The following is a 13,666-nucleotide window of genomic DNA, read 5'->3' on the forward strand; positions in this document are numbered from 1 at the left end:
TGAGTTACAGCTACTAGCCAGGCTGAGTACATGTGGGGGTTGCCTGGTTGCTACAGAATCCACACATGTACTCAGCCTGGCTAATAGCTGTAACTCATGCAGCTGAGGCGATGAAAACTAAATCTCCGAGCACTAACAAATACTCGGAGGGCACCCGAGCAACGAGTATATTCGCTCATCACTAATCACAACCTTGCCAAACTGAAAGGGCTTCGCCACTTTGATTTTCTTCACAAATGTGCTGGAAACCAAATTAATAATTAACAGTATAAATGGAATCTGTTGCCAGGTATTTGTCATTTAACCTGAGAGCAGCATAATGTAGACACAGAGACCCTGATTCTAACGATGTTCCACTTACTCAGCTGCTTGCTGTAGTTTTGATACAATCATTGTTTTATCAGCAGGAGATTATCACTAGTCGACTAGTAAACCTGCTGCCATGTGGTCCTTCACCACATTCTTGAGCTCTGCATATAACCCTGCCCTCACCACTGATAGGCAGCTTTATGCCTATGCACAGTGTACACTGTAAGCTGCCAATCATTGCTTTAGGCGGCGTTATACAGAGCTCAGCAGGCAGAGACCTGATAAAATCCTTGCATCTCTATCAAAACTGCAGCTAGTTTTCTTATCATTTACAAGGTGCTTAATTTTGTTCCACTGTATGGATGTGTACTTTTAACTCATTATGACGCTGTTCCCTTATTTAAAAAAAAGAAAAAAATAGGCACAACAAAGTAATTCCCACAGTTGTGACTAGAATGAAACGCCCATAAAGTAGGTCAGGACTATTTCCGTGCCATTATTACTGGTCTTTAGGCCTCAGCTGCTCTTTTGACATTTCTCGCTATTGATTCTGCTGATCAGAAGTGCGGGGAGGGAGCTGTCAGCGTGGTCACATGAGACCCGATCTTTAGGATGCATGTGACTAGCAGGCCTGGTGCAAATAGTCACATCTCATTCTGTAGTACAATGCGAACGTTACACACATGTACATGCAAAAGCTGGCCATACAATTGCTCACCAGTTTCTTATGTCCACCTGCTCTGTTATGCTGAACTCACACTGGGCGTTTTTTTTGCTGCATTTTTTTTCTGCAGGAAAGAAGCTGTGGCAAATACGCAGGTTTTGGTGTTTATTTTTTTTTCTCATTCATTGAGTGAAAAAATGCTGATAGAATTGACCTGCTCGGTCCAAAAAAACATGCAAAGCACAAAATACTGATGAGAAAAAAAACAAGCTGTGTGCACGAGATTTCTGAAATCTCATAGACATAGCTGGTACTGTAAAAAGCAGCTGAAAATTAGCATAAAAAGCCAAGTGTTCATACAGTATCTGGCATTGTCAGAATTCCCCATGTCTGCTGATTGTATTGGGGTATTCTGTATTGATATAGAAGGTAAATGTAATCTTACTGTCTAGAAACTGACTAGTAGTTTGTTTTTCACAATTTCCAGACCATATGGCTTGGGCAGCAATTGCGGCTCTGCGGGTGTTGATGATACCACCTGTTATCTTCTATCCCTGGCACTGCTGTTGCTGCTGTAAGCCAGCCATTCCATTTTTCCGCACAATGATGCAGAAGGTGTTAATGATTTTTTTTTTTTTCTTACACGAACTGCATTCAGTTTCTAGTGTCACGTATTTTCCATTGTGACCACTTGTGTTCACAGTTCACCACCAACCCCGCCAGATGTTCTCTGAAATATTATCGGATATGACCATGCATTTGCATGGAGTCTGTTTTCCTGTTGGTTTAAACAATTTTGGTCCTGATTTTGTTCTTCTTCTGTCAACACCGTTTATTCTATGCATTTTAGGGTACATTTTTCCCTTTCTTTTCCTTTAGGTTGATTGTACTCAGCATAACGACCTCTGCTCTGACAATCAAGTCCGCGGTTATCCAACATTGCTGTGGTTTAGAAATGGTGAAAAAGTGGGTAACCATTTTACTTATTTGTGTTAAAGTGCAATTTCTTCCACATGGCTGTACATATGAAAACTGGCTTTGGGATAGGGTTAAACAGCAGCATGTGTTGTGCGACACTGCGATTGTGGCATCTTGCATCTAATGACTTTCATGGTGTCGCATTGTGATCTACTTTGACTGTCGCAAATGTTCCAAAAGTGTTGGACTTTGTCTTTGGACACAAGTTTCACTTGGCTCACTACCATAGATCAATGCAACTTGTTTTGGTTAATTACTTTGATCCACAATTTGGAACTAAATGACATGTCTAATTATATTTTTAAGCAGATCATTGAATAAAAAGTATCACCCCAATATAATGGTGTGCGATCAGTGAAAAAAGCTGTCGGCACATGTATGTAAAAATTGGACATGTGAGTGGCTTCTAAGTCTGTTGAATTGCTTAACAAGCGAGGCCTGACAGTATTAAGTAATGTTGCTAGCAATTTACTTTGTGACGTGGTGATTTTAGGAGGTTTCTTGTCTGCTATGCCTGTGTTCTTTACTATTACAGGTGGAACAATACAAGGGAAAGAGAGACTTGGATTCCCTGAAAGAGTATGCCGAAAGTCAACTGAAAACTCCAGAAGACAAGGAAGCTGATATTCCAGCGCAAGCTGATGAGGCGCCGGCAGTAGAGGTGTGTTGCAAATTTGTTGTAAATGTAAAAAAATAGACAAGTCATCCTGTGACATTGGTTAATAAAGGAATGCCAAGCAATAACTGTTAAGACTCTGGCAATTAAAATACTAAAACAGCCAACTTTTGAGAAGTTAGTGCACTTACACCTTTTGGCAAACTTTTTACTAATCTGAGTTGTGTAGATATAGTGTTTCATAGATGTCATGATTTAGAATTGAAGGCTTACAGTAGTGAAAGTTTACAGTTTTGGTTTGCTTAGTAAATCCGCACCAGTAAATTATGGGACGCCTTTGTAATGGAGAGAATGTTTGATGCAGGTCATTAAATCATGAAGCAAAGTGTATATCTTAGCGCTTATGAAAAACACTTTGTTTTTTGTCTCTTCCAGTCCAAAGTTCTGACTCTTACCGAAAGTAATTTTGACCAGACTGTGGCCACCGGTGTTAGTTTCATTAAGTTTTATGCACCATGGTGAGTATTTTTAGCTGTAGATGTTGAGACTTCAATTTTTAAAGGAGTTGTCCAGTCTTAAGCTACACGTCTGCATTAAGGCCGGGATCACACATGATCTTATTTACTCCTCTCCATTATTAACCGGGCTTAATGTCACCTTACAATAGCAAGGTGACATTAACCCCTTATTACCCCATATCCCATCGCTACTTGGGAGTGGGAAGAGAGGGGCTAAGCGCCATTTCTGGGGCGGCTGGGGGCTGGTATTTGTAGCCGGGGGGGGGGGGCAATATCCATGGCCCCTCTCAAGGCTATGAATATCAGCCCGCAGCTGTCTGCATAGCCTTTCAGGCTATAAAATATAGGGGGACCCCCCACGTAATTTTTTTTTCTTTCTTTTGGGTCCCCCTATTTTACTAGCCAGTAAAGGCTATGCAGACAGCTGCGGGCTGATATTCATAGCCTGGGAGGGGCCATGGATATTGGGCCCCCTAGCCCCCCCCCCCCCCCCCCCCCCCCCCGGCTACAAATATTGGCCCCGGCCGTCAACTTTCCCCCTCTGGCGCAGAAAATTGTGCGGGAGCTTACGCCTTTTACGCCATTTTTTTTTTTTTTTTTTTAACTGAAACATTGTTCATTAAGCCCTTTCTGCCAGCTGACAGAGTAGTACGTCAGCTGGCAGTATCCCCCGCTTTGAGGTGGGCTACGGCGGTGAGCCCACTTCAAAGCCGCAACATGTCAGCTGTTTTCAATAAAGACGAAAAAAATTTCCATGATCGCTAAATGGCTTAGCGAGAAAAAAAATCAAAAGCCAAAATTATGTTTTTTTTTGGTCGCTGCAACATTGCATTAAAATGCAATAACGGGCAATCAAAAGATCATATCTGCACAAAAGTGGTATCACTAAAAGCGTCAGCTCGGCACACAAAAAATAAGCCCTTAGCCAACCCGATATCTCAGAAAGTATAGACGCTAAGGGTATCGGAAAATGGCGCAATTATTTTTTTCTTTTTTCTTTTTAAGCAAAGTTTGGAATTTTTTTTCACCACTTAGATAAAAAAGAACCTAGACATGTTTGGTGTATATGAAGTCGTAATGACCTGGAGAATCATATTGGTAGGTCAGTTTTAGGCTGTGTGCACACGCTGCAGATTTGGGTTCAGAAATTTCTGCACAAAATCTGCATCTCCTGGCAGAAAACACAGCTGCGTTTTTGATGCGTTTTTTCCCTGGTTTTGATTCAGTTTTTTTATGCATTTTTAGTCCGGTTTTTGGTGTGTGTTTTGCGCAGTTTTGATGCAGTTTTTGGTGCAGTTTTGATACGTTTTTGATACAGTTTTTGGTGCGTTTTTTTTGCGCAGTTTTTGTGCGTTTTTGATGCAGTTTTTTGTGCAATTTTGATGCGGTTTTGGTGCGGTTTTTGCGCGGGTTTTGATGTAGTTTTTGGTGCGCTTTTGATGCAGTTTTTGCGCGGTTTCGATTCATTTTTTTATTCGTTTTTGGTGCGGTTTATATGCGTTTTTGTAAGCTAAATAAAGATGTATTATTGAACAACAAAAAAAAAAGATTTGTGATGTCATTATTGTCCAACCTCCTCTTTTACATTTGTCCAACCCACACTCCATTACACACGCAGATAGACTGATAGATGAGATGGATAGACAGATCTACATATAGATAGATGTATGCATCTATAGATCTATCTATTCATATATCTATCTATTGATAGATGTATGGATCGTGTAGGGTGTGTCAACTGTCCGGATTACATCCGGATTAGCTGCAGGTTGGATGCTGCGTACTTATAGTCCCATGGGATAATGCCTGCACACACACCCCCAAAGACCCCCCGCACAGCCCCGAACACACCCGAACAGCCCTGCACACACCCAAACAGCCCTGCACACACCCGCACAGCCCTGCACACACTCGAACAGTCCCGCACACATCCGAACAGTCCCGCACAGCGCTACACACATCCGAACAGCCCGCAGACCCCACCCGCACACACCCGAACAGTCCCGCACACCCCTAAAGACCCCCCGCACAGCCCCGCACACACCTGAACAGTCCAGCACACACCCGCACACATCCGAACAGCCCGCAGACCCCACCCGCACACACACACGCACACAGTCACCGTCCACATACTTCCCTCCTCCCAAACCGCAGCGTTTCTCGGACCCACATCCGCAGCAAAACTGCACATCTTTTTTTACATCTGCGGTTTTGCTGCGGATGTGCCTGACTCAATGCAAGTCTATGGGTGCAGAAACGCTGCAGTTCCGCACAAAAGAAGTGACGTGCTGTGGGAAAAAAAAGCTGCATTTTGGTGCGGCTTTTTCCACAGCATGTGCACAACAAGTCTGCGGCTCCCATAGACTTACATTGGTTGTGCACTACACTGCGGATTTGATTCAATTCCGTGCGGCAAAAAACGCTGCGGATCTGGAATCAAATCCGCAACGTGTGCACACAGCCTTAGCATTTAGTGAAAATAGCAAAAAAAACAAGCTAAAAACAAGTGTAGGATTGCACTTTATTTGCAATTTCATCGCACTTTTTTCACATTTTCTGTTACACGACATGGTAAAACCAATGCTGTCGTTCAAAAGTAGAACTTGTCCCGCAAAAGATAAGCCCTCACATGGCCATATTGACGGAAAAATTATGGCTCTGGAAAGAAGGGGAGCGATAAACGAAAAAAGCTTCGATGGAAATAGATCTATCTATCTATCTATCTATCTATCTATCTATCTATCTATCTATCTATCTATCTATCTATCTATCTATCTATCTATCTATCTATCTATCTATCTATCTATCTATCTATCTATCTATCTATGTGTAATGGAGTGTGGGTTGGCCAAATGTAAAAGAGGAGTTGGACAGAAATTACATCACAAATCTTTCTGAAGGGAGAGGAGGGAGGAGTTTGGGTGTGTTTTGGAGTGGGTGTGCCAGGTTCGGACTTAGTGGCAGTGCAAAGCATCATGGAACTTGTAGTATTACAGCACAATAAGTCAGGAGAAAGGAAGTTGTCGATTAACCCCATGAGAGCTGGATCCAGCACTGAAGATGTGCTGCTACAGCATGATAAAAGGTAATACTGCTAAGATAAACACAGTGGATGTTTTCAGTGGCACATAATAGCAAGATTTATGAAAAAAAAAAAAGTTATAGTAGTGGACAACTTCTTTAATTATTTTGTGTGACATGCCGTACTGATTTCAGGGCATAAAAATGTAAAAGTTTAAAAATTTTCTGCAAATTTACTTTTTTTCCACAAATAAACGCAAGTCATATTAAATAAATATTACTACTATCATGTAGTACAATATCTAACGGAATCCGTGAGATCTATTGAAATTTTCCAGAATTATTACCACATAAGGTGACACTGGTCAAGGTTGTATTAACCCCTTCATGACCGGGGGATTTTTCGTTTTTCCGTGTTCATTTTTCGCTCCCCTCCTTCCCAGAGCCATAACTTTTTTATTTTTCTGTCAATTTGGCCATGTGAGGGCTTATTTTTTGCGGGACGAGTTGTACTTTTGAACGACATCATTGGTTTTAGCATGTCGTGTACTAGAAAACGGGAAAAAAATTCCAAGTGCGGTGAAATTGCAAAAAAAGTGCAATCCCACATTGGTTTTTTGTTTGGCTTTTTTGCTAGGTTCACTAAATGCTAAAAATGACCTGCCATTGTGATTCTCCAGGTCATTACGAGTTCATAGACACCAAACATGTCTAGGTTATTTTTTATCTAAGTGGTGAAAAAAAATTCCAAACTTTGCTAAAAAAAAAAAAAAAAAAAAAAAAAAATTGCGCCATTTTCCGATACTCGTAGCGTCTCCATTTTTCATCATCTGGGGTCGGTTGAGGGCTTATTTTTTGCGTGCCGAGCTGGCGTTTTTAATGATAGCATTTCGGTGCAGATACGTTCATTTGATCGCCCGTTATTGCATTTTAATGCAATGTCGCGGCGACCAAAAAAACGTAATTCTGGCGTTTCGAATTTTTTTCCCGCTACGCTGTTTAGCGATCAGGTTAATACTTTTTTTTAATTGATAGATCGGGCGATTCTGAGCGCGGCGATACCAAATATGCGTAGATTTGATATTTTTTTTATTGATTTATTTTGATTGGGGCGAAAGGGGGGTGATTTAAACTTTTATGTTTTTTTTATTTTTTTGACATTTTTTTAAACTTTTTTTTTTAACTTTTGCCATGCTTCAATAGCCTCCATGAGAGGCTAGAAGCAGGGACAGCACGATCGGCTCTGCTACATAGCAGCGATCTGCTGATCGCTGCTATGTAGCAGAAATGGAGGTGTGCTGTGAGCGCCGACCACAGGGTGGCGCTCACAGCGACGGGCAATCAGTAACCATAGAGGTCTCAAGGACCTCTATGGTTACCATTCACAAGCATCGCCGACCCCCGATCATGTGACGGGGGTCGGCGATGACGTCATTTCCGGCCGCCCGGCCGGAAGCGGTAGTTAAATGCCGCTGTCTGCGTTTGACAGCGGCATTTAACTAGTTAATATGTGCGGGCAGATCGCGATTCTGCCCGCGCCTATTACGGGCACATGTCAGCTGTTCAAAACAGCTGACATGTCCCGGCTTTGGTGCGGGCTCACCGCGGAGCCCTGCATCAAAGCAGGGGAGCCGGCATCGGACGGTATAGTACGTCCGATGCCGGTAAGGGGTTTAAAAAAAAAAAAAACAATTCTGAAGTGGTTGTATGAGATCTTTATTTTATGTGGAAGAAATCACTTTTTTTCCAGTGCTGTCTTGGTGTATATTTAAAAAAGGAAAAAAAATGACATACAATTTTGTTCTGAAACATGAACAATAAAAAATATCGAGATGTAAAAAAAATTCAACAAATTTGAGCATATACACTTATATATGTATGTGTATTAAAGTCCATTTTAGTAGGAAAATATTTTTTTAGTTTGGGGGAAAAAAAACATAAAGGGGAGCTTTGTGGAACTTCTTGTATTGTGCGTTTTTACCACTGTAACTGGGGTATCCATTTTATCACCGTTAAGCAGCCCAATAATGTAACTTTGATTTTTCCCCTTTCTTGTCACTTTAAGGTGTGGACACTGTAAACATCTCGCCCCAACATGGGAGGATCTTTCTAAAAAGGACTTTCCTGGTCTGAGTGAGGTGAAAATTGCCAAAGTTGACTGCACTGCGGAGAGATCCCTGTGTAACAGATTCTCAGTAAGTCCAAGCCAGCGTTAACATCGAACTGCATGAAAATTGTGTTTGAGGGGAGGGTCATTGTGCTTATGATTACCGTATATACTCGAGTATAAGCCGAGATTTTCAGCCCAAATTTTTGGGCTGAAAGTGCCCCTCGCGGCTTATACTCGAGTCAAGGTGGGTGGCAGGGTCGGTGGGTGAGGGCGCTGAGGCATACTTGCCTAGTCCTGGCGATCCTGGCGCTCCCCCTGCCGTCCCACGGTCTTCTGTGCTGCAGCGTCTTCCTCTCTTCAGCGGTCACGTGGGACCGCTCATTAAAAAAATGAATAGGCGGCTCCACCTCCCATAGGGGTGGAGCCGCGTATTCATTTCTCTAATCAGCGGTGCCGGTGACCGCTGATAGAGAAAGAGGCTGCGGCACCGAAGACAGCTGTGACAGGCAGAGGGAGCGTCAGGATCGCTGGGACTAGGTAAGTATTTTATATTCACCTGTCCGCGTTCCAGCCGCCGGGCGTCGCTCCATCTTCCCGGCGCCTCCATCTTCCCGGCGTCTGCGCTCTGACTGTTCAGGTCAGAGGGCGCGATGACGCATATAGTGTGTGCGGCGCCCTCTGCCTGATCAGTCAGAGCAGAGACGCCGGGAAGATGGAGGCGCCGGGACCGGACGCTGGGAGCTGCAAGCAAGAGAGGTGAGTATGTGTTTTTTTTTTTTTTTTTATTGCAGCAGCGACAATGGCAGAGCATCTATGGGGAAATATGAACGGTGCAGAGCACTATATATGGGGCACAGCTATGGGGCACAATGAACGGTGCAGAGCACTGTATATGGGGCACAGCTATGGGGCACAATGAACGGTACAGAGCACTGTATATGGGGCACAGCTATGGGGCACAATGAACGGTGCAGAGCACTGTATATGGGGCACAGCTATGGGGCACAATGAACGGTGCAGAGCACTGTATATGGGGCACAGCTATGGGGCACAATGAACGGTGCAGAGTACTGTATATGGGGCACAGCTATGGGGCACAATGAACGGTGCAGAGCACTGTATATGGGGCACAGCTATGGGGCAATAATGAACGGTGCAGTGCACTGTATATGGGGCACAGCTATGGGGCACAATGAACGGTGCAGAGCACTGTATATGGGGCACAGCTATGGGGAAATATGAACGGTGCAGAGCACTATATGGCACAGCTATGGGGAAATAATGATCTATTTTTATTTTTTAAATTCACCGGTAAATGCTGCATTTCCACCCTAGGCTTATACTCGAGTCAATAAGTTTTCCCAGTTTTTTGTGGCAAAATTAGGGGATTCGGCTTATACTCGGGTTGGCTTATACTCGAGTATATACGGTACATATTTTGTTGTGTGCATGTGCTGTATTAAAGCATCCTCACAAATAATTTAAGTTTAGTTTGTGCTTTGTTTTTGTAGTTGTCCTTTTAATAACTTTTCAGCGTAGAAGGCAATAGTACATCCCACGTTCGATCCCCATGTAGTTAGCAGACTGGAGAGCTGGACCTGTACCATACCCAGCAGATGCCTGCTAGCAGCAGCGACTGGAGCTTTCTCCTATTTCTGCTTTCTCCATTTAAACAGGGCCTTTTCACAAATCTCGGCATTATAAACTGTATATTCCTACACTTAGTAGCAGTTTTGTTTATTTTATTTCTCCACTGTGGGCATACAGGAAACAACAATTTCCGCTGCCAATTTTCTTATTCTACTGGGCGTTTCATTTTTGACAGATCCGGGGCATTTGCTTTAAGCTCACTGTGACTGTCCAATTGTAAAAAGGCAGTGTAATAGGGATGAAAAACGGGACACCCACAGTTTAGACTGGAATGGAAGTCTATAGAGGGCGTCATAACTGTACAATGAAACGATTACAGGTTCAAGTATACGAAAAGTACTAAACATTAAAGCAAATTTAAAAATGACAATTTTAAAATCGAAATTTTTACAATCACTTCCCCCATATTTGTTGTCGCCACGTCTGTAAAAGTGCAATCTATCAAAGTATAGAATTAACCCTTAAGTTAAACGCTATAGGGAGAGAGGGGAAAAATGTGTTTGCAGTCCATTCTTTACGTATGCAACAAGGGCTCAAAGCATCATAAGTATCGCAAAATTGTGTCAATATGGCATCAGTGTGCCATAACAACAAAAGAAATCAGTCACACAGCTCCAGCGACTGAAAAAAAAAATGTTATGGGTCTCAGAAAATTGGGAAACAGACATTATTACTTTTTTCATTCTAATGCAAATGTTATGGTTGCTTTTGCCACCATTTGTAAAAAGCAATGTTTTTGTGTATGTGTGTGTGTGTGTGTGTGTGTGTGTGTGTGTGTGTGTGTGTTTTCATCACATTAGTTTTTTTTTTTTTTTTTTTTGCTTTTTTTCATCAAATTATGTTGTAAAATGAATGGTGTCATTCAAAATTTTCTCCGGTGCAGCCATGTTGACTAAAGTGTGTATATATAAAAAAAAGTTATGGCTCTTGGAACATTGGGATGAAAAATGAAACCACAAAAATGTAAAATGGTTTGCAGCGGGAAGGTTTATTATGTAATGGTAATTTTTTATTTTCTATAGAATCATCTAAAGTGAGTTGTAACTTTTTTACAGTTACTGACCGCTAGGATTTCAAGATTTTTTTTTTTTTTTTTTTTTGGTTCCGGATTGCCTAGGCTGAATACAGATCTATACATTTAGATGGTCATTTAATTCAAGCAGTTTTTTTTCCATCCAAACGGATAACATTTTGATAATGGTGAAGAACTGCGGAAAATAAAACATAGAAACCTTTATTTGCTTTAATATTACAGTATTGCTTTTTTTAAAGCAACTTCTGACTTAATATCAAGGTTTGCCAGTGGCTGATAAAATGCTGGGTACATATTCCTGGTGCCCCATCTCCTATCATCCTGCAGCTCTTGGACTGGCCAGTGCTGGACATTTAACAGCGTTGAGCAATCCGAGGGCTGCAAGATATGCATCAGTAGTGTAAGAAGCACTGCGGCTATCTTAGTTGACAAAAGTGAGGAATGGGATCTGGCGAATAGAAACTATCAATATGAGGTATATATGTATTGTTACAGTCCTTATATAAAACCACAGGGTGTTTTAAGAGTAACTGTTCTTTTAGAAAACTTTAGATATATCCTATATCATTTTCTGTCCTATTCTTTGCTAACAACTCCTCATCATGGTTCTGCACAATGATCAGTCTAGAAGGAAAAGTGAATTTCTAATGTACAATGAAAAGAAATGACAGGATATCTTAAAATATGGCTTTCTTTTCAGCCACTTTCCAGCTTCTTCTTACTTTACACAGATGCTTTGTTTGTTCACTTTGACTAAATCGCACTTGAATTTTTCTTCAATAGGTACAGGGGTATCCATCTTTATTACTCTTCCGGGCCGGGGACAAGATTGGTGAACATGAAGGAGCCAGAGATCTGGACACATTGCAGAACTTTGTCCTGCGCCACTCCAGAGATGAACTATAAATCTGTCCTAAACCCTATGGGTTTGTGCTAACTGTATGGGCCAAACAGTAACTGAGTTCTTTATATGCAGTACTATATGACTAGGGCTTCATGGTGGCATAGAACGGCCTGCAACTCAACGTGTGTGTGTGGATATTTTTTATTCTTCTTTGACACCTGACACCATGTAGCCCTATCCTATTATTGATGGTTTGTCATCTGAGTGTTCAGTGCAACAAGTTTTATTACGAAAAAGTATGCCCAATGACCGTTTATTTCAGAAGTTCCTAAGAAACCTCTACAGACACCTCAGGATGTATGTTATACCACTATAAGTGTAGTTGTTGGTTTATAAAACTTTTAGTGCACCACTTTTTACAATTATGAAAATTTCTTCCTATTGTTAAATCAGATGTGAAGTGCCTTACTTCCTAGTGGGTGAGGGATGATGGCTTGCGTCTTTATTTTTAACTTTGCCCTGCTACTTATTTGTAGCAAACTCAAATGCAGTATGGTCTCTATTATAGAGGACAAATGTTTGTTACAAATTGTTGCCACATGTGTGTATTTTTTTTTCTGTTCCCCTTTGTCTTTCTACGCGGGGTGAGGGTGGGGGTGGGGTTGGTTTAAACAGGATCATCCTATGTACTTTTAAGCCTTGGCCTAGCAGTTTTGTTTCCTAGACCAAGCTGCACAAATAAACGTGGCTATAACTAACAAGATTCTTGTGTTTTGCATGTAATACCGTAGATTAAGATCTAATCTAATGTGACATCACGTTCTAGTCTAGTCACATTCTCATATATAAAGTACGTCATCATTTTTCTGACATTTTTATTCTCTGAAAGAAAAAAAAATAACCACAGACATTCAAAGAGTAACTACATGTATGGGACAATTTTTTTTTTTTTTTTTTTTTTTTTTTTTAAAGTTTATTAAATTACTTTTAATTGTGTGCTGATCAATGGGGTCCGGAACCTGAGACGCTTGCCAATCTCTCAAGACTCACAATAAGGCTATGGTCACACTATCAGTATTTGGTCAGTATTTCACATCAGTTATTTGTAAGCCAAAACCCGGAGTGGGTCAAAAGTACAGACTTGGTCACGTGTTTCTATTATAGCTTTTCCCGTCTCCCATGACAGCACACCTGAGAGAGGGGATCCGCCCAGTCAGGACTGGAAACCTACTGAAATAAAAGGGCGGTACCTCTCCCTCGCTTCAGTTGGGTTTCCTGTCCTGATAGGAGCCCTAGTTCTGGAATCACGGCGGTTTTGAAGACTCACCCACTCCTGTCCCGACACTGGAAGAACAGGCAGAGAGCCTGTATGCCGGCCTTCAGGTTGTGGAAGCGCCGTTCGCAGGTCCTGGGGCCTTTGCGCACGTGCGGGCGTCAGGTCAGCGCAGTCCGGAGTCCTGTGGCTCTTCTGCGGCTGCCACGCCGCTCTCTGCCCCCTCTGCTGCTGCCTTCTGCCCTGGGCCTAGCTTTCGGGTGCGCGGAAGGCGTTGCGCGCAGGGCACGCAGGGAATGGGTGTGCCCGCGTGACATCACTGCTGCGCGCCGGATCCAAGATGGCGGCGCCCATGTGCTCACATCTACAGAGCTCCACTATGGAGGATTGTATGGAGCAGCACCCACAACAGCCATTGCTACAGCAGCAGCAGCAAGAGATCTTACCAGGTGCAATGACTGCTCACCAGCATACTAAGAGGAGAAGCGGCAGTCGTCCGGATCGAAAGTCGCAGGACTCCTCAGCTTCTAGGAGGGACGTTATCCGTACTCCAGATCGGCCTCAAAATCCGGTACCCTTGAGTATCAGCGGGTGGTGAGTGATCTTCGTGAATGTCACATTGGTGGTAACGGGCTACATTTCTCTGCTTA

The 13,666-nt window shown here is 42.5% G+C and overlaps 1 protein-coding gene across 1 annotated transcript in view; it reads left to right on the forward strand.

The window, feature by feature from the left end:
- Nucleotides 1–12,504, forward strand: part of TXNDC5 (thioredoxin domain containing 5) — a 31,267-nt gene extending 18,763 nt beyond the window's left edge. Inside the window, exons 6-10 of the mRNA XM_069730683.1 lie at nt 1,853–1,939; nt 2,487–2,612; nt 3,003–3,085; nt 8,172–8,301; nt 11,683–12,504. Of these exons, the coding sequence (XP_069586784.1) occupies nt 1,853–1,939; nt 2,487–2,612; nt 3,003–3,085; nt 8,172–8,301; nt 11,683–11,805 (549 nt within the window). The 3' untranslated portion in view covers nt 11,806–12,504. The remainder of the gene's footprint in view (nt 1–1,852; nt 1,940–2,486; nt 2,613–3,002; nt 3,086–8,171; nt 8,302–11,682) is intronic.
- The last annotated feature ends 1,162 nt before the right edge of the window (nt 12,505–13,666 follow it).

Source organism: Ranitomeya imitator, chromosome 6 (genome assembly GCF_032444005.1).
Source record: "Ranitomeya imitator isolate aRanImi1 chromosome 6, aRanImi1.pri, whole genome shotgun sequence".
NCBI lineage: Eukaryota > Metazoa > Chordata > Amphibia > Anura > Dendrobatidae > Ranitomeya > Ranitomeya imitator.